Genomic DNA, 20,793 nt, shown 5'->3' with positions numbered 1-20,793 from the left:
CCACTGTGGAGAAAGCAGAGACACCTGAACAAGGCCTCATCAGTGATTATCTAATGCAACCAAGAACTGCATAGCACACTGCTTCAGCTGTCCACTAATTTCTATGAGTGCACAGAAGATGAAGGGATGTTATTGTTAGTTAGGAGGGGAGAACAATTTGTTGTCTTGAACCTGATGTGTACATCACAGAAGATTGTAACAAAAGGTCATCTATATACTTGAGTGCTTTATACAGAAAATAAAGCTATCCGGAAGTCATTGCTGAAGACAAGCAGATAAATGCTAATTCTGATCTATAAAGAGAATTCAGATTCTTCCTTGTAGCTTACTGGCAGTGCTTCTCATATGACTGAAGAATGAACACTCTCTAATTCTTTGCTTGAAAACAGAGTTTTAGAGCCTAAAACCACCTTTTTCTATGCATCAAGTATTTTATTTCTTATGCTGCCATTTCACAGCAGGTAAAATTATGGTGTATGCTTCTTGCTTTAGCATGCTGTTCTGGCATCAGCAGAGCCATCCTGGGTCAGACTGATGATCTGTTTATGTCAGTTTCCTCTCTGATAATATCCAGAAGTGGATTTGTAGGAGAAGACTATGAAAACACTGAAAGTATAGAGGGGTATTTGGTTAGATAATACTAGCTGCTTTCCAGAAATCCCTGGTTTAGGAACTTGCTGAACCAAAGGTTTTATCTATGTCACTTGATTTAATTGATCTTGATAGGTTGGTCTTGCACAAGTTCACTTTTGAATGTACTTAAACTCTTAATATTAGAAACATCCGGTGAACACAATTCTTGCTCTGTGTTTTTGCTCATCTTTTATCCAACACAACTTAATTTCTGTAGTAGACTTTGTACAAGCAACTTGCTGAAAGGCTTTTGAAAGGCTAAGTTGTCAGTTGAAATCTCCTTTATTCATGACTAAAGACAGTTTCATTTATAGTCTCAGTATGTAGTGTGGTATTTTTATAGAGATTTTAATTACTGATTTTTTTTTTCACATTGCTGAATGTTAGTGCTTAATCTTTTGTAATTTTTCTCATCGTCTCCAGAACAGTTTTTAAGGATAGAACAGAATTTATCCTCTCTTACCTCTAAAGAAATTCCCACACACACTCACTGTTCAGCTGTTTAACAATAGAAATCCATTTGGATTTACAGATACTCAGTTTGGATTTACAGATTTTTGAATTAGATTATCTTGCAGCTCCATTTCCATAGCTGGTCATTATTTTTCTAGGAAGTTGCTCAATTGTAGCTGTATGTCTTCATTACATAATGCTGCAGACATAAGAATTTAGCTGCCTTATATTAAATGACCCCACATAAATTCCAGTGGGACTTACAATTCAGCCATTTTTTGTATTGTTCTCAGAAAAGTTCAAGCTGTGTGTAGAACATTATCTGTTTTGCTCTTGTTGGAGGCAGCAAAGATAAGCTTACACTCATTATTTCCTCTGGAAGGTGAAAGGCACAGCCCAAAATAGCTTCTAGAGCTAATGATGTCCTGAAAGATTTGTAATGAGATAATTTAAGTCTACGTTTCCTGATCTTTGCCCATAGTTGTTAGTTTGGTCCCTTAAAAATATATCCTTATCTGTTTACACAATCAACTTGGACATGTGTTGATTACTAATATCAACTGAGTAGATTATGTATGGTTCTAAATAAAACAAGAAACAGATTGTGATTCCCAACTTTTTTTTTTAACTGTGGGGAACTTGAATGATTAAGTCTCTCCTGCTTGTTTATCCTTACAAATTCATCTTGAAAGTGGTGTAATTATTAAAAAATGTGCTGATTTTAGCTACTGAATGTTTTGTTCATACAAAATAATGCATTAAAAGAGAAGCACTATGATGCACTATCATCATAAAGACTTAGTTTGACTCTTGAATCAACAAATTCAAATTTGACTCCCAAAATGTCTAATGAAAGTCATTTGCATGGTAGATATCTCTGAGAATTCACAGTATTGCATCTAATATTTTAGTGTAAACTGCCACTTTGTGTGGTAGTTCTTATTAACAATTTATAGTTCATGATTTCCATATGCATTGTATAGTGTAGTACATCAAAGCATTCCTTAATATTTTTGGTTTTGATACAAGAATTGAAAAATGTTCTGCGAGTGCTTTACAAAATTGAAAGTAGGAAGATTCAAATTGTTTCCAGAAGGTTCTGCAGGCAAACTGGAATAGAACAGTTAAGTCCTTATCTGAACTATGTATAAAACATTGTTCCTGAATGGAGCCCATTCCTCTTTCGAATGGCTACTAAAACAGATTTTGAAGGGTGTAAATGTTGTTTTTTTTTTCCCTTAACAAAAAAAAAGGCACTAAATATTTGTATAAGAAGATAGTTTGTTCTGTGCAAAATTTTAAGGAGGAAACTCTCCCTTGTATCAAAAATATTTGAAGAGGAACAGTGCTGTTAATCATATTTTGACTTCCAAAGTCTTCATCTTGCTAAAAAGCATTAATTATTATCAAACCAAGAGTTGCCTAATACAATTTACACATACATGCTACCTGCAAATAGAAATAAAGTTGGACACTTCATTGGAAGTGCCTCAAACTATGGTGTCTCTTTCATGTTCTCTTCTTGTTTTACAAGTGCTCAAAAGATTATTATCCCAACAAAGGAGCTTAGACAAAAGTCAGCTCCTCATGGCACTACTTGTAAAGAATAATTTTTAATAGTTTTTTGTTTATACATTCAGTCAAAATGGGAAATGCTACTATAAATGCACATTAAAAAGAATACTTGTGTTTCTTAAAATTTAGAATTCTGAAAAAATCTCTGTAATACTTTTAAAGACTTTTTTTTTTTCCTAGATGTGCAAAGATTGAGAAACTTAAATCTCACACTGCTAATCCTTTGGTTTTAATGCTAAAGTAATTTATACTGCTTGATGAACACTTTTCCAAAATGAGTAATGGTTTAAGATGATTGTGAAACCAAATACCCTTACTCTGCTATTTTGGAATGCAGCCTTATGTCTGTGGTCTCTAAGAAATGGAAAAGGAACCACAAAATAAAACTATTTTTCATATAAGATAGCATTAAAAATTAATAAATAATACTTTACATGTTTGAGAAGATGACTTCCTGCAGAAATAAGAAGCTGAGGTTCTTCTCTGTGCTTTAATAGATTTCTCAGTGTGCCCTGAAGTTGGCCTGTGTGCTGGTTTTGTCTTTTCTCTGCAAATGCATTATACTGGCCAGTACAGTTAAGCTAATTTCTAGCCTGATGTAATCCAGTTAGATTGTATGCTTTTCTTACTTGTGCTGGTATTGGTCAATTTGTTTAAGTATTTCTTGTTGTGACATGTAGTGTGAGATTTCTGAGTAACAGTCATAATCTCTTCATTTTATGTTTTGTGAGCCTAGTTAAAATAGTCTGCGGAAGCAATCTCCTTTGGAGCCAGCCCTTCTCTGTACCTGTTCCAGTTTGTATTTAATGAATGCAAACAGAGTATTCCCTTGTCTGAGATGAGATTATTTCAGCTGCTCTGTAGACTGTGTTAGAAACATACAGATCTCTCTTGCTTGTGAAAAGACTTATTATTTTCAGGTAGATACTAACTGTGAGTTTCACTGGTTTACAGTATTTAATGCTGGATAACGCATACATCATTCATTCAGTGTCCTGATTTTGCCTATATTTAAAGTGTATTAATATTAAAGTATATTAATTGAACCAGCTGGGCTCCTGTATATTTATACTACTGCTGCTTTTGGTTTCAGCAGTTCAAACTGACAAACTCGGCACATATAGCAAGCATTTTGCATCCATATTTCAGATGTCATCTGACAGATTAAATATGTTTTCAGTTGATTCTGCTAGCAGGTGATTGGAGCAGAAGGGTTTATGTCAGTGCTTGCTTTGCTATTGCCCCAGTTTTCAGATGATGTGGTTATGACATTTTCCCAGAAATTTTAAGGAGTGCTAATAGACTTGAGTTTTAAATGGAAGAAAGAGAAGTTTTATCTCGTGTTCACAGATTTGTCATATTTTTTTCTGAGAAGCTGGAAAAGACTAATGTACCTTATGACTCAAGAAGAAGAAAAAACAACAAACTGACAAAGAAGGGATGTTGGTTTAATATACTGGCTTTGCTGAGAACAAATACAATGTTCAGCTGTATTTCTGTACTGCTCTTACTTTCTAAGACTTTAATGGACATCAGTATTTCCTTCTGTTGTATAAAGTAATCTGACATAGTTGAGTGTGGGAGTTCTTGAATGATTTGGTCTGCAGAAGTTAATGGAGCATCTTTGTAACAAGAAATGCATTTTTTTTCCTGAAGTTCATGTGCAGTGTTGTTTTTCTTTTTCTTTCAGTGACAGCATATTGGAGCTTAGTGTTATGCCAAAAGATGAGGACATCCTTCAATTGGTATGTTTATGAAGCTTATATTCAGGCAGTATGTTGACTAAAGAGAAATGTCATGCTATTGGTTACGTCTTTGAACTGTGCTACCAGCAAGAAACAAAAGAGTTAGCATTTATTTGTCTGTCACTCCTTAGATATTTTTGTCCTTTCTTGCCACCCCTGAGATTTCAAAGGAGTGCAAATACAGTGGTGAATACCTTCTTCACATGACATTTCTAGCATCTTGTTTAAACAAATCTTAGAATGGTGTTTGGTTTTTTGTCACATTTTGGATTAGTTTTCTTATGTTAGAACTTACGAATGGGATTACTTTCTTTAACTAGGTTGACTAATTCTAAAGAAGTCAGGAATCATTATTATTATGCCTTTGGGATAGAGAAGGATGTTAGTAAAAAGAAAATAAGGTAATTCTGGATGAAACTGAGGAGTAAAAGTAAAAGAAAGAGGGAAAAAATACCTGCGTGTGGGAGCTCTAGCAAAAAAAATTGGAGATATATGTGGGAATAATTTCCAGTTGTCATTAAAAAAAAAGTTTCTTTTGAGTTATGAGTTTCCTATTCCAGGCTCCTTTTCTGAAGACGGGGTTAGGTTTAAGAGACAGAGTTGTCATTTTGCAAAAAATGCTTTGTGTTGAGTCTATAGCTTGTACAAGTTCCTTCTCACAGTTTGTTTGCTTTTGAGTTGGTACATGATTATTATACAAAATGGAGGAGTTTGTTTCTTTTTGCTATGATGCATTTGTTTGGATAAAAGTAGGCTTGTCTTGAGGACTATCAGTTCTACATAGCATTTGTCAGAGGGAAGCCATGAAGAGACAGATGTTTTCTGTAGTCTGCAAGACTGAGCATCATGTGTACTCAGGCCTATTGTAAATGACTTTAAATATCTCTGGTTTCATCATATGGTTCTGTCATGATCTGTATTGTAGTATGCATGTTTTCAGGTGTCAGCCTTTGATGGCAGAGTTGCAGTGTGAAGATACAGGTGATAGAAATGAATGGCATCAAACAACAGAAGTCATCAGTTGTGGCCTGTAATTTTCTTGCTTTTAGACCACTACAGAGGAGAAAAAATCTTAACTTCTGTCAGATTGAGAATCTATGCAGTTCTTCTGAAAATGGTGATTATTGATCTTCAGCCTTTAGATGTTAGGATTTACTGTCCTGGACAGTCTACTTCAGGTCTCGATGACTGGTTGCTAGGTTAACCACATGAAGAGCACAGTTGCTTGTTTCTGTTCCTAGTTTGCTGTTTATACACCTTGAATGTAGTCTTCAGAAATATCCAATTATGCCTGTGAACCTCTTGGAATATTGAATTTCCTGAAAACAAGCATTTAAATCCGTTCATCAGTAGTAACAATGAAGTTGATCCAGTCCACAGGTCATTGCTCTCTGTGGCATGTGTGCACCCCTTACTTAGAAGGGGAATTACGTGTGAAAACCTGCCATTAGTGAAGTCAGTCACATTTGTTCACTGGCATGATCTTGGAAATTTCAATTTGAGATGGGAGAAAAGATACTCAAAACATCTCTATCCATGAAAAACACTTGCAATTCTTGAACTTGCATTTAGGTCAGTCTTATTATGACTCTTCTCAGTAGACTGTGCAGTGTCTAACCTGTGTTAAGGTGGACATAGTATGCAGGCTTTTTGGACCTTTTTTTTGAGATATGTATTCAGATTGGAATTTACTTCTTTGCTAATTATTCCTTGTGTATGTAAAGAAGGATAAAGCTTACATGTCACTGAATTGTCAAGTGTCAGGCACTGGAAAATACCGCTCTTAAAAGTTTCATCTTTATTATGTTCAACATTGGAGCCTTTTATTTGGAAGGTTTTTCATAATCAGTGTATTAATGTATATAAAGGGTCTATTATATGTAAATATATATAGACATTAATTTGTTGTTTGTGTGTGTGCATATAAAAACACGTGCTTATAGGTAAGTTATCCTGATTTTTTCATATTTCATTTTCTGACACTTCCCTCCCCTCTCACTCAAAAGTTCTATCTTTCCTAACTTTTATCGTACCTCAAACAGCTTCATTTCAAGGAATTTTTATTTCTAGTTCTAGGTGTTGTCACCATTAAATTTTAGTAGCGTACAACTCTGTTGAAACAGTTCTGTCTTACTGTTCCAGAAGGATCTTTGTAGCTTCATTTACAAAAAGATTTCATTGGGTATGCTGTGAATAAAATTGTGAAAATAAAAGGAGTCTTCTTACTAGCTAAAAGTTTTATATCTTTGGTACCCTCTTGCATATCTTTTAATATACATCTTAGTCTTTCTTTAAAATTACAGACTATTGAAGCTGTGGATCAATAACTGAAAGTTAACACTTCTGAACAGAAATGTTTCTCCTCTCATAGACAGTAGGGCAACAAACATAGGTGGGAATGACCAGGAGAACACGTGAAAGTCAACTAAAGCATATATTTTCTTTTTTTTCCTCTTTTTAGTCAGGTGATGCAGATGTTTTCAGTATATTGAGAGGTCTGGGCAGAAGAGAAGAGTTTGCTGCTTTTGTAATTTCTGATACGTTTTTGTGGAACTTGGCAGCTCTACAGGTACCCTGTAGTACCCTGAAATTGCCAGTGATGCACTTGTATTAGAAACATGTGAAAACAGAACAACAACTGGCATAAGGACATTTATTCTAAGAGTTTTATATGCCGCAGTAACCTCATGCCTTTGCCTACAGGTCTGCCCATAGTCAACTTGGACAATATTGCCTTTTTTTCTTGAGGTCATCCAGTTGCATCAGACCTAACAGCAACATGGCTGTTTCATTGGCAAACTGTAAAATATTTTAATTTGCTTTACTTTTAATAAATAGGGATGTTTCCATAAGAAGTTGTATTTAATCCACAGTCTTGGAGCATTTGTTTACTTTCACATTTTGTACTGACACAGGTAGTAATGTGAGCATAGGTTAATTGAAGCTCTGGCAGCAAATACAGTGGAAAGGAGGTGTGTGGTATAGAGACATAGTGACCTAGAAGAATGTGTTGGCAGTGAGTGCAAACTGGAACATAGGAGGTTCCACATAAACATCAGAAAAAACTTCTTTGCTGTGAGAGTGACAGCACTGGAACAGGCTGCCCAGAGAGGTTGTGGAGTCTCCTTCTCTGGAGACATTCAAAACCCACCTGGACACGTTCCTATGTGATGTGCTCTAGGTGATCCTGCTCTGACAGGGGAGGTTGGACTAGATGATCTTTTGAGGTCCCTTCCAACCCCTAAGATTCGTTGATTCTGTGTTAGAAAATAATATTTGCACCAGCTCACCTTAATTTAGATTAATATTTACAAGAAAGTCTCTTACACAACCTGTATTTGGAAATTACATTTCTGGGGCTTAAGGCATTAAGTTTTATTTGCTAAAATTTCACTGACACTGGAAAGAAAAGGTATGTGGGTTTTTTTAATTAATGTTACCTGACCATAGTATTTGCTGGGTGTCTCAGAGTAAAATGCAACCACTTGAGCTGTATCGCTGACATTCTTACCAAACTATAACTGGAAAATACTTCCTCTTAAGACAGCTGAAAACAGGTGTGCATTTCCCATTGTCATGGTAAATGTAAGTCAGGACCTGAGAGGAGACCAATTCAGTGTAAAGGAACATAATCTTCAACCAAACTGGTTGGAGAAGGAAAGAAGAATGCCTCAAACTCATTCTTGCAGTGTGCTAGGCACATCAGCTTCTGATTCATCAAAATGCTTATCACCCATTTTGCAAATACTTTGGTTGAATTCAGTAGTTATTAAATCATTAGGGAAGTGTAGTGAAGCATACACATCCTCAGTGAAGAACATGCATAGATGTTGTTATGGATTTGGAACAAGGGGTGTAGGTATTGTTTTTGCTCAAGCTGTTGGAAGTGTACAGGGTTTCTTCTGAAGACCACTTGTATGTTAGCTGTCACTATTCTAACATCAAATGGCATAAGATCTAGTGGGGAAAAAGTACTAGCAAAACCCTTCAGCTGAATTTGAAGATTAATAAAATACCTTGTAGAATGCTTTAGTTGCTTAAAATTGATATATCATACAACATGAATTTATTTTCTTACCAGTTAAACCTATGATGTGCTAATGTTTATCTAAATTCACAGTAAGAAATTAATTATTTGCCATAGGAGTTTGCAAACTTCGTGCAAACTAACCCAGATTGCAAGGTGAGGAAGAAATTGTACCAGTAACTGGAAACATGCAGAGTTCTTACTGTAAGTGCAACAGTTTTCTTCTAGTCATTGTTGCAGAGCTGTTGATGCCACTCTAAATTGTTATTTGTATGGTAACTGCCCTTTTTTTGATAAGGTGAAAAGAGCTCAGAAAACCTCAAGACTGATTTTTTGAATTTGTTAACAACTACTGCATGCCCATCTTCTGTAGGAATTAAAGTGGCTTGGCTCATGTCTGAATCAGGAGCATCGCTGACCCAGATTTTTTTTTTGTTTGTTTGTTTAAGTTGGAAGGTTTTTTTCTTTATCTTCAAGGCTGTAAAAAGCCTTAAAAATAAGTCATACCCTCATAGCTTTTTAATGAGTATACCTCTGTTGCAGTCACTTAAAGATTAAGCTAATGTTTCCACATACTTTATAATTTGAGGAACTATAGGGAGAAGAGAGTAATATTCAAACTGTGTTTTAAATACCGTTGCAAAATATGTATCAGAATAATGTATGAATGTTAATAAGTAAAGTACATTGATGTACTTCACAGTTTTCAGTCTCCAGACCTCTTCTAAAAATTTAACCATCACCATCTGGTTAAAGCAATTAAAAGATTTTCTGTAAAAATGGCTCATAATGTATCATTCAGCCTTACGTTATTTGGAATGGATCAGTGCATTTCTTTGTAAGTCACAATATTTCTCTGTGGGCCCTTAATCAGAACTATGAAACAAAGATATTAAATATTCTTTTGTGAAAATGTCATAGCTGCTATTTATAAACTTTTTCTTCATTGAAAGGAAATTCAGGTTTGTTTCAGTAGGTTCTTGGGAAGTGGGTGGAATGAAGTTTAAAGGCGATACTATGCTTTCCATCATCAAAACCTTTTTTCCAGTAGCTTTTCTTACTAAGAAATGACAGTCTGTCTGGGTCTACCTGCAATCATGGAAACATACTCTTTATTTGGGGAAGGGCAACATCTCATTTTGGATCGTGTGAGAATGCTGTCTTTTGAAGATGTTTTAATATGTGTGATAAATTTTGTCAAGATCTGAGAACTGATCATCATACTCATTTGTAGTCTTCAGCTACAATCAGATCACACCGGTTTTGAAGTTTAGCCTTTCTGCTGTCAAAGTCAAGGGAGCATTGTTTGTCATGGGCATGTTTTGCAAAAACATAAATGCAGTGTATTTTTATATTGGTGTAATGTGTGTGTATCCCAGGCTTCTAACTGTTTTATCAAGCTGTATAAAGGAATAACCGATTTCTGACTGGGGGAGATGATTGTTTTTGTTTATATTGCATGCTGGTAGTCTCTTACTGTTACCTGTTTTCTGGGTCTTCAACATAGTTTTTAATTTTTTTATTTTATTTTTTTTTAAATAATTCTTACAGCCTGTCAAGATCTTAAATAGACATTTATTTAAACATTTGGAAAAACTTATCTTTGTATGTTCCTTCCCCCCATTAAATGTGCCAGTGGAAACCTGGCTTGATTTTTACTAAGAGTGGAGGAGAAAAAAAAATACAAATCACATGAGTAGAGTGTTTCTGCAGCATCATTCCTCTGATTTCAGATGTACAGCATGAAAGCAGCTGCAGTCAGCTGACAGCTTGTGGTCGTGTTCAAATATATGTGGGGAAGAGCCGTGCTGGTTTAAATGCATAATAAAGCCGTTGTTTCGTCACCAGGAAGCAGGGATGGTAGCAGCCCAGGGGAAATGAGAGACAGTAATGTTGCTATAGTGGAAGGGTAGTCATGTTGCATAGAGTCGGAGCTCTCTGCAGGCAGCTGTAGGGATGCACTAAGCCAAAATGGCACAAATGTATTTTGCTTTCTGTAAGGGTAGAGAATAAATGCAAGGAATAGATAAAAGCTTGAGATTAACATGCTCGCCAGGAGGATGAAGTTATTCTTTATGCTCTACTGCCCTTTACCTCTGTTGGTACCTTCCAGTGAAATCAGTGTAGTTGTATTTTTAGCTTGCTGTATCCAGCATCAATATGACAACATAATTCTGTCTTTACATCTGTAAGCAGTTTTTATTATGTTTTCCTGTTTTCTGCCAGCTGCAGTTTACAAAGGATGTCACGGCACTGGTAAGAAATGTACAGTAGCCATTTCTCTGATGGTTTTGTAAGGCATGTTTTTCTTAATGATTTGTGAGAAGCAAGAATATGAAGCAGCAAGTATATTGGAAATGAGCTAGATAGGCTGAGCTGAATTTTCTTCATAATGCTATTTTTTTAATTTGTGGTTTATGCCTGTCTTATTTGGTTGGTTTTCTCTCAGTGTGCTTTAATATTTTGCACTTCACTAATGCTCGGTATAACATTGCAGCAGTGCTGGAAATGCCTCGCCCTCCTCTGTACTTTGCTCTGTATTAATTTTATGGCTGCACTTGGGCTTTTATAACCTGTCTAGTGTTAAGACAGGGCACATTCATATTCTGGAATTGAGCATGTTATGATTTGGACAGAAAATGCTGGGATGTGATACCACGCCTAAGTGTGTAAAAGACCTGAGAAATCATTTTAATCTTCTGTTGCATTGGCAAGCTCTGTTTTGGCTCTTTATTTCATTTATGTTTAAACTGAACAAAGTCATGCTGAAGTTTTTCAATAATAGGATATTGTTTAAGCATGCTGTATGCTTATTCCTGATTTATTTGAAAGTTCTCTTAATTCAACAATGATACATGCTGCTTTTCTAAAAGGGTACAAAAGGGTATTAAGTGTAATAGAAGATTTTTTTTTTTTTTCTCAGAAGTCAGGCTTTTAAACATAAATGCTCTAAGGATACTAATCTAAGAATTTAGTTTGTGTTTTAATAGTGTGTGGTCAGTAGTGGATATATATGATGAATTTTCATGCTGTTTGTTACATATGATTAATATTTTTACAGTGAGATTTGTGTGTCATGTACTGGCTGTCTCCTGTAAAATTTAAGATGACTTAGAGGGTGTTGGCTTACAACAAAGATGTTACTGCTTTGGTTCATTAATTTTATGTTCAGGAATAGTAGCTTTTATATAGAAGACATCTTAGAGGAGCGTATGTCCATTTGTGTGTATTTTTCATATGTACTATGTTAAATGAACAGAGTTCTATTAAGTGAATAGGGAATTTTCTAGTGCTAGCTGAATTTATTATGCAGCACTTTAACATGTCAATTCCTGTGAATTTCTGGTTTCCAGCAATGAACAAGAAGAATTTATAAAACATCATGGTAGAAAACAAAATTAGAGGGGAAAAAAGTACTGTGTTTTCTGCTTGTGAATTTTGGGAAACCTATCTCAGTGCCTACGTGCAGCATTTGCTAGAATTGGTCATCAGTTAAGTTTTTAATTGTTGAGGGAGGGGGAGTGTATGTAATGATTTTGCTTGTTCTTTTTCTGCTCACTAAGGGGATGGAATGTTGTTTTTATCTTTCTAACTAACATTTTATCTAAAATTACAAATAATGAGAATTTTGTTCTTTTTTTCCCTTTCTTGAAGCGTTGTAGTGCAAATGCTAGATGGTGAACTTTTCCATATCCCTCACTACTCAATACTCACTTAATCTTCTCTCCATAGGCATATTCCCAAGATGCCTACCTGAAAGGCAATGAAGCCTACAGTGGTAATGCCCACAACATACCTGAACCACCGCCAGTATGTTACCCACGCCTGACATCCACAGCTTCTGTTATAGCACAAGCTGGTGACAAGCTATCTTCTGACTTCTCGCTGGGGAAGCAGCAAGTCAGTAGACCTGTACGGGCATTGACACAGCCAGAGAGGACCTACAGAATGGAAATACAAGTGCCTCCATCACCAACAGACATTGCAAAATCAAATACAGCTGTGTGTGTTTGCAATGAAACTGTAAGGACTGTTATTGTGCCTTCTGAGAAGGCTGTAGATTTGCCATCTTGTAGAAATAATCAGGCTGGTCCAATACACAGGACAGAGGAAGTAAGATATGGCTTAAAAGATCAAACCAGTCTAAAAGGACGGACCACATCACCATCTTCTTCAGTGTCCACTGCCATTGTACTTCCCCAGACTCCAATAACAAGGCCAGTCGATCCAACTGGAACACTAAGTAAAGCTTCTAATTTTGTAGTATGTCCAGAAGGAATCCCGAGCACTAGACCTCCTGCTCCAGTCACAGACTCGCCCTCAGTCTCTACTAATCATTACAGTTCTCCAGCGTCCCACCAGCATATAGACTGGAAGACCTACAAAACTTACAAAGAGTACATTGATAATAGGCGCATGCACATGTATGGCTCCCGAACAATACAGGAAAGATTAGATAGTTTAAGAGCAGCCTCTCAGAATACAACTGATTATAATCAAGTGGTGCCAAATCGCACTGCTTCCCAGGTACGGCGCAGGAGCACCTCTCATGACAGGGTTCCACAGTCTGTTCAGGTTCGGCAGAGAAGTGTATCCCAGGAAAGACTTGAAGATCCCGTGTTGATGAAAGAGTGGCCACGAAGTGCTTCACAAGATACTCTAACTTCACCTTCAGTTAATGCTAGGAGTCACAGGGCTCAGTCATGGGATTATCTCAGCAAACAGGGTGAAGTGCTAGAAAATTTTCATTCAGAGAATCTGATTGCAGATACTAGCGGAGATAGGAGAAAGACTTACAAGTGGACAGGGTTTACGGAACAAGATGATCGGCGAGGTATTTATGAGAGATCTAGACAGCATGCGTTTCATATGTCCCTTCGAGGTCAGAATTATCCTATGGCACCAAGTGCTTGTATTTCAGAGAACAGGAGAACAGGTAGTAGAGCTTCTCTGCCTGGTTCTCATTTTCAGAAGGTTCCACCAGATAGAAAAATGTTACAGTCTTCTCGAGATTTGCAAACTCCTGGGGGAGTTTCAAAACCTACAGCTGTTTCACAAGAGAGATTGTCTCTCGCACCAGCCAGAAGTTTTAAAAGTAGCTCTTTGAAGAACTCTGCTCCCTATGCAGCAAAACCATCGTTTCCGCTTAACCAGGGACTAGATGCTATTGCCAGCAAAGACCAAAGAACAGTGAATCACTTGCATCAGACTGGTCTATTAAACCAACAGTCAAGGATCCGAGAAGAAGGTGCTCCTGATCACAAAACAGAAACTGGCAAAACCACCCAACCCTCCTCTCTGTCTCCAGCTTCCACCAAACTTGTTCAGCCAACAAGTGAGAGTTCAACTACCTCTGACAATGTAGATGGTTCCATCAGACAAAAGATTCATGATTTTGAAAGGGAAGTTGTCCATGACCCTGAAACTCTACAAACGGATGTTCAGGAAAATGACAAAGAAATAGTGGTCATGCGAGACAAATCACCTTCTGGCCTCCAAACTCCACAGCCTTTGAGGCATCAGTCCTACATTCTTGCTGTAAATGACCAAGAGACAGCCTCGGACACTACGTGTTGGTTACCTAATGATGCTCGGAGGGAAGTCCACATAAAAAGAATAGAAGAAAGGAAAGCATCAGGTTCCAGCCCACCTGGTGACTCCTTGGCTTCTATTCCATTTATTGGTGAGTTAAACTATTCCAGTGTACATCAAATGCTTTTCTCTGCTAAAGATGAAGAGCACCATGCCAGGTAGTTGGCTGCTGTTCCTGTAAACACTGAGGTTAAAGGGGTGTGACAGCTCTTTTCTCATCTAGAGTAATACTAGGTTGGTAAAACAAAGTATTCTGCAGTGGAGGAAAGAAATGTTATGTCTTGTTTGGAGTCCTGGAGAATCAGTGTAAAAAAATCCTACAGTGATGTAATATTTTTCTAGAACTCGTTAACCCCCTGGAGAAGTCCACATTATGTAACTGCATCTGGTTGTCACTCCACATCATATGCTCATGTGATACATGTGGCCAATAGCATTTGCAGCACCTTTCAGAAGATTTTTATTTCTCCTAGTATAAAATAACTTTGGATTCCAGTAAAGAAAGAATATGGACGCAAATCCATATAATAGTGGTTTGTGAAAAAGAGTTCATCTGAATAGGTAAGCTTTCTGAGACAGATATGAGAGAGAGGAAAGCTGTTTGAGATGAAAGGATAAAATGAAGTGAGTTTGCAAGTAAGGGTGCTGATGTGGATATGAATTAAAGGGTTTGTGGGAGCAGAATTTGGGAAGACACAAAGATTCTCCTGTGGGCTGGGACACAAGTAGGTTGGAATTACAAGAAGTTTATACAGGGGTCTGAGCACTTCTGAGATAATTTGGAAAAAAAGAGGAACTCTCGTGGAAGAATTGTAAGTAAAGGAAAATTACAATCCAGTTCTGGATATATTAGGAATTGGAGTCATCTGGTGAAGAAAGAGTTTCAGTGACAGAGCATTTCTGTTCTACTCAAGGATTCAATGCCTGTGTTGTCCTTGCCCTGCTGTTGTTGAGTTGAATTTTCTTTTGTTGTGGCTGGTTTAATCTTTTGGAGTCTAGATGCCTGCAGAACATACTCCACATGGATTGTTTGATTTATACTTGACTGTGTGTACTTAAATTTAGTATAATAATTATTTAGAAAATAATTTTTATTCTCAAACTCATGTATGTGAAAAACAACTCTTCTTAATACTCTTCAGTTTTTGTACAGATTAGGTTAAGGAGTTATAGATGCGTTGTCTTAGCACAATTGTCTTCTATTGTGGATCTGCAGCAGTGATTTTTTTTTCCCCTAGAATTATCTGTAGTCTCTGCTACTAGTTTAAAGTAAATAACCAAAAATAGTGAAGAAGTGTGCATTGAAGAATGGAAATCATACAAAAGGTATGATAATTGTGTTCTTTTGACAGAATTTTCTTAAAATTTAACAAAGATGCTTTCTTAGCTAGCATATGGATTTCATGTTTGGTTTTCCTTCTTGAGTGCGAGTTTTACGAATTTTATTTTTTTTATTACTGGATGAATAAGGAACCATTATAATTTTGGAATCTTCTTTAGACCCTATTGATAAGTACAGGTTTGTAAGACATGTAGGCAGTCTTCCTGCAGGGCTTCTTTACTGCTGTGCTTAAAATCAGTGTTGGATACTTGATTTAAGTTACTTGCAGTATTTGTGCTCCTTCAGAAGTGCTGGCTGGAAGTTTTCTAGTCCAGTACAATTTAAATGTCGTGTAAAAGTCAGATTGAGTTTGTGTAAAGCAAACCCAAGCTTTTCTACACAATCTCCTATCTTGATTTTGACAAAGATTTGCCATGAACTCTTACTCCTGTGGCTTGCTTTCAGATTTTACAGGAATTTAGATTAGAGATGAAATTAGAGATGATTAAAAGTCAAAGAAACATTAAACAAAAGAAGCAATTGTCCTGCATTTTGGTAGTAGCTGAGCACTTCAGAAGAAACAGAGTTGTTACTCTCCATTGCAGCCTCTTGGCATAACACCCCATGGGACTGTGTGAGTTCCTCTGAGCTCCTTAGTCTCTTGGACTGGAACTTCCTAAATATTCCAGAAATATTAAAATGTGGTGCTGCTAAAGCAAAGGTATGGCCTGAGCCAACACTCTACTGTGGGCTGTTTGTCTAGCAAGAAATTCTTGTGCCAGTACAGGTAGTGTGGAAACTTTGTTCCACAGCTCCAGCAGATTGAAGATGAAATGACCCTCTCTGAACAGGAAGAGTATCAAATGCCAGTAAGAGTGGGCATCTTCTGCAGTTAGTATGCATGATTCTAACTTAGCTTGTTCCACTGTCATGCCTAATTACAGCTTCACTTGCTAAAAGCTGTACTTCATCAGGCAGATCAAACCCTAGATCTACTTTGAAATTAAGTTAAAGGCTGTTTAGCTCTTCTGAAGAAAAATAGGTGGATTTTTCTGTCTTGTGTTCTGCTTTGCGTTTTTTCTTTTTGTCCCCCTGTCCAGCCTCTGCTGCACGCCTTCTTTCTAAGGATTGAGAAGGATGTTACTTTGAATACAGATGTACCTTGGTGTTGGCTTCTTCCCTTATTTGCATCAACATAAATGGTTTTTGCAGTATTAGGATTTATTTTTCATTTCATAAATGCACTTTCTGAAGTAGCTCTTTGGAGGAGTGTAAAAATAGAAGTTTGGGGGCAATAAATATTTTCCAAGGTAACGTATTATTTTAGGTACTTCATGGTGTGTTGATTTTTTTCTTACCACTTTCTGCTTGTTAAAAGTAGTAGGTATGGCCAGACCATACTTTGATAGAAATTCAGCCAGGAACAGTTGGCTTCTACAGTGGTATTTTGTGACTAACCTGCTCTTGAAGAAAAGCATGTCAGAATGATCCTAGTGTGACTTGCACCACAAACAGAAGTCAGAGTTACCATTGAGCTTGATTCAGATTGCAGCAGATTCTTGTAGGGATTATAGTGGGTTACTGAAGGAGGTGCCTTTTGACAGCTTTTTATTTTCATAAAAGGCTGTTCAGAAACTGAGAGATTAAATTTCTGTTTGTATTTGCTAATAGAAACAAGATCTGTTCAGAGCAAACCTAGTAGGTAGATGTAGTATCATTTGTAGGAAAAAAATGATTTGTTTGAAAAAATTGGGCAAAATGTTGTGTGCTCAGACTCTTCTTCAGGTAAGCAGATGTTATTGGGGTATAAGGAAGCTGCCGGTTTTACAGAAAACCATACTCCGGTATTGCAGACTTCAGTACTTTCTGTATGCTACTAAATGCAGAGCACTGTGGTTAACTTGGAAAGCTGCTGTTTCTATTTCAGATCCAAGGAAAGAGTCTGTTCTTGAAATACTTGTTATTCTCTCAAACTATACCAGATAGTCTAATGAAAGATAATGACTTTTACCCACAAATTGTCTCACCTGTTCTCTAGGCTAGTAAAAAACCCCCACTCTAGGCTAGTAAAAAAGCCCCAGAACATTATCTCCATCAGTGACTATTTTAGCAATTGTTGTTTCATGTATGTATTTTTTTTAGACTTACAATATGTAAACAATTTATTTGAGAACAGCAGATAATAAATGTCTGACCTGCTGAGTAACTTTGAAGGTGTTAACCTGCACTGGGGTTGGAAATTAGAGCACTATTCAAGATTTTTGTAACTCTTGAGAAAAGGTTGATTCAGAATATTTTTATACATTTCTTAAACATAGTTGTCTCATGTGCATGTCTGAGATTTGCAGGTTACTCAAAACTTTTTTTTCCTTCTTTCACTATTCATTGTAGAGTAAAAAGCAGTTTAAAAAAAGGATTTTTCAACTCAATCTGGAAGTTGGATTGAACTACCTATATGAGTGGAACTGGAGAAACTGCTTCAGTACTTAACACAACTGCAGTATGTCTAGCTGTCAGTGCAGTTTAGTGCCTTGTCCATTGCTAGTGGGTGAATGTTCTTTCCAACTTCACAGTGTATTGTCATGAAAATTAATTTTAAGTCGATATGTTTTAAAATACTTAGCTGAAATAAACATCATCTTGAAGTTTGTTGGATTTTTTTAATCAAACAAGCCCATAGTCATTCAATTTCAGATCTTTTATTTTAGGCATGAGATAGCATTGGATAAGTAAGAAAGCTTTTCCTCAGAGATATGATCCCATTTTAAAAAATATTTAGTATATCTTTACCCTAGAAAAAATTTAGGTCACTTTATTACACTATTAATTTGTGAATAACTGAAGGAAAATGAGCCAGATAAAAATATTTGGCTAGGCCTTGATAACACCCAGGTGTAAAAATTAGATGAGCATCCTCTCTTTGGCTGCAATAACAGAACAAGGATATATGATACTTGGTACTTTCTAATCTCCAACCATTTGCACTTTACAGTGTTCCTGAGCCAAATGTGGTATTAAGTGCTCTATAAGTGTCTCCATTCTCTTTTGTACTACAGTAAAATTTTGCTATCCAATACCTTGTATTGATTCAAATAAAGATTTACCAGGATTTCACAGCTTTAACCACAATATTTATTCCACTTTTTTGTGTGTGAATGTGTTGAGGTGTTTGTTGGTTTTTTTTAAAAACCTGATTCTTGCTGGCTGAATTTCTCATAAAGATACTGCAAGTGACCAGCCGACTGCTATAATCTTGATTCACCCTATCCACACCACTCAGAGTTTCATCTCTCTATTATTTCTACCTTAGCATAGGCAACCAAAACATAGTGATTTCTGTGCTAGTAAACGGGTAGGCTCTGCTTTTCACCTTGCTTTAAGAGCTGATCTTCATGCTAGTTTTCAAAAACTTTTTTTTTACTGTGTTGCAGTCTCTGTTTTACTACAAAATCCTGTGATAATAAAAGTGTTTGGGTACTTGTTGATTAACAGGATAAATTTTGCTGCGTTCTAGAGAATTCAGCTCAACCTTATTTTACTTTTTTAACCAAATACTCTTTTACTAAAGTAAATTAACTAAGAAATTAAGAGTTGAAGCATTCTAAAATACTCAACATTAGTTGAATGTTTCAGACATCTTTATTGTACATGTGATGACATTCTTCTGGAAGCAGAGGTGTATAGGGTTTGTCTTACCAGTACCTACCTTTAAATAAGTCATGTACATAATTCCAAGTGCTTTTTTGAAGGGTAATGAGTTTGCTGTCTTTTTCTAGTTAAATAAATGCCATACCTTTCCTCTCCTCACCCTACATCTTTATTCCTCTCTGTGCAGGCTGCTTAGACTCTAGCCCAGAAGATGAGAATGTGTACACACTGCTGAATGCAGTTATATTCTTAAAACTAGAAAACAAATTGGTGCACTTCCATAACACACTGAAAAGAGTTATGGTGATAGGAATAGAGAAAAGTTAAGGGAAACAACCAGAAATATTATCATATGCAGTATAGAAATAATTGGGGAATGTATTACTTCTGTTTTCTCCTGTGGGAAGAGATAAATATCAGGCAGAGAGAAATTCTAAGCCTCAAACTTCTACACCAGAGATCATGGCTTGTTAACCCAAAATGCTGGATACCTTAAGGGGAAATGGTGGCTGAAGACAGATGTTTGGTATGGAAAGTGTTGTGGAAATTTTAATACAAGTTCCTGTCCAGCTACTCCAAACTATGAAAATACAAATGTAACTGTAATAGAAATTAGAGCTGACAGATGTTCATTTTTGAGGGACTATTCCTCCCATTATTTAATGATAGCATTGGCACAGCTTTTAACATGTCATCAGTGTTTCTAAGATAAGCATCAATCTTCTATTTTTATTTCACTGTTTCTGTAGTATGGCCTGCCAAATCACTATTGCTTCAGGCTGAAAAGTTCAGTGTTTCTTATCCAAAGAACAATTTTAAAATCATTGTGGTATTCTAAAGTATAGCAGCCAAAACACAAAACTACAAATTAGCATTTTAAATACCATTCAAATGCTCCTGTAACTCAAAAATCTGTCTTCATTAAAACTTAAAATGTGAAGTCAAGAATTTGTAACATTTAGAATAGTTTCAGTTGAGTAGAAGAATCATATTTGTTTGGTAGTGTATAATATTTTCGAAAGATAAATTGTCCTTAGTGTATCATTAAAACTTAGAATAATAATTGCAAGGAATGCCATCGAGGGTCTTGCCCCCCACCCCAGTATATTGAGAATTGTACTTTTTTATGCAGTACTGTGAAGAGAAACATGCAATTGCTTTGAATTACTTTGTATGGAAAGATAGTTATACATTTTTTTAACACTGAAATAAGCAGGAGGCTGTCATAGATAAGGTTTTCAGAATAGTCCCACATGAAGAATAATCTTGGGAAGCCTTTTTGTGTTTGCGTGAGACTCTGTAATAAACATATTCTTTACATGAGCATGTTAGCAGGGGGCTGGATTTAATGATTCAGGAGGCTTGTTCTCCAGTCCTGTGTTTCTGTGGCTTACAGAAATGAATGTGTTCAGCATGCAGACATGTTTCCATGCTACAAGAGGATCATTATGTAAAGCAGAACTTCTTTTTAAAGACGATCAGTGCTGGAAGTACTTAAAAACTAAAAAACAAAACCTTTTTAAAGGGTCATTTTTTGAAAAATAAGGTAGCAAGTCATGATGTAACCAGGCAATTGTGTATTTTCTTTCTCCATAATGCTTTTTAGGCTTAGAAATTAGAGTTTTTACTCTTGCAAGTTGAAGTGTAAGATGCAAGAGCTTGTACTTAAAGATCTGTAACAGAAATTCAACCTTATGGGGTATTTGTTAGTCTGCTAGTCCTCGTACTGTCCTGTGTGATTGCAGGCTTAGGTCGAAATAGTGGGGTTTTTTTGTTTGAACAATTAATTTTTTTTACAT

The 20,793-nt window shown here is 36.3% G+C and overlaps 1 protein-coding gene across 1 annotated transcript in view; it reads left to right on the top strand.

Moving 5' to 3' along the window:
* The window catches only part of ARHGAP21 (Rho GTPase activating protein 21), a 61,558-nt gene that overhangs the window by 19,621 nt on the left and 21,144 nt on the right, over positions 1 to 20,793 (top strand). The window contains exons 5-6 of the mRNA XM_010006956.1: positions 4,352 to 4,406; positions 12,166 to 14,116. Of these exons, the coding sequence (XP_010005258.1) occupies positions 4,352 to 4,406; positions 12,166 to 14,116 (2,006 nt within the window). The remainder of the gene's footprint in view (positions 1 to 4,351; positions 4,407 to 12,165; positions 14,117 to 20,793) is intronic.

The sequence above is a fragment of the Chaetura pelagica genome, unplaced genomic scaffold, assembly GCF_000747805.2.
Source record: "Chaetura pelagica isolate M959 unplaced genomic scaffold, ChaPel_1.0 scaffold17, whole genome shotgun sequence".
Lineage (NCBI taxonomy): Eukaryota > Metazoa > Chordata > Aves > Apodiformes > Apodidae > Chaetura > Chaetura pelagica.
The sequence above is the reverse complement of the archived record's forward strand: the minus strand, read 5'-3'. Positions and strand labels throughout refer to the sequence as shown.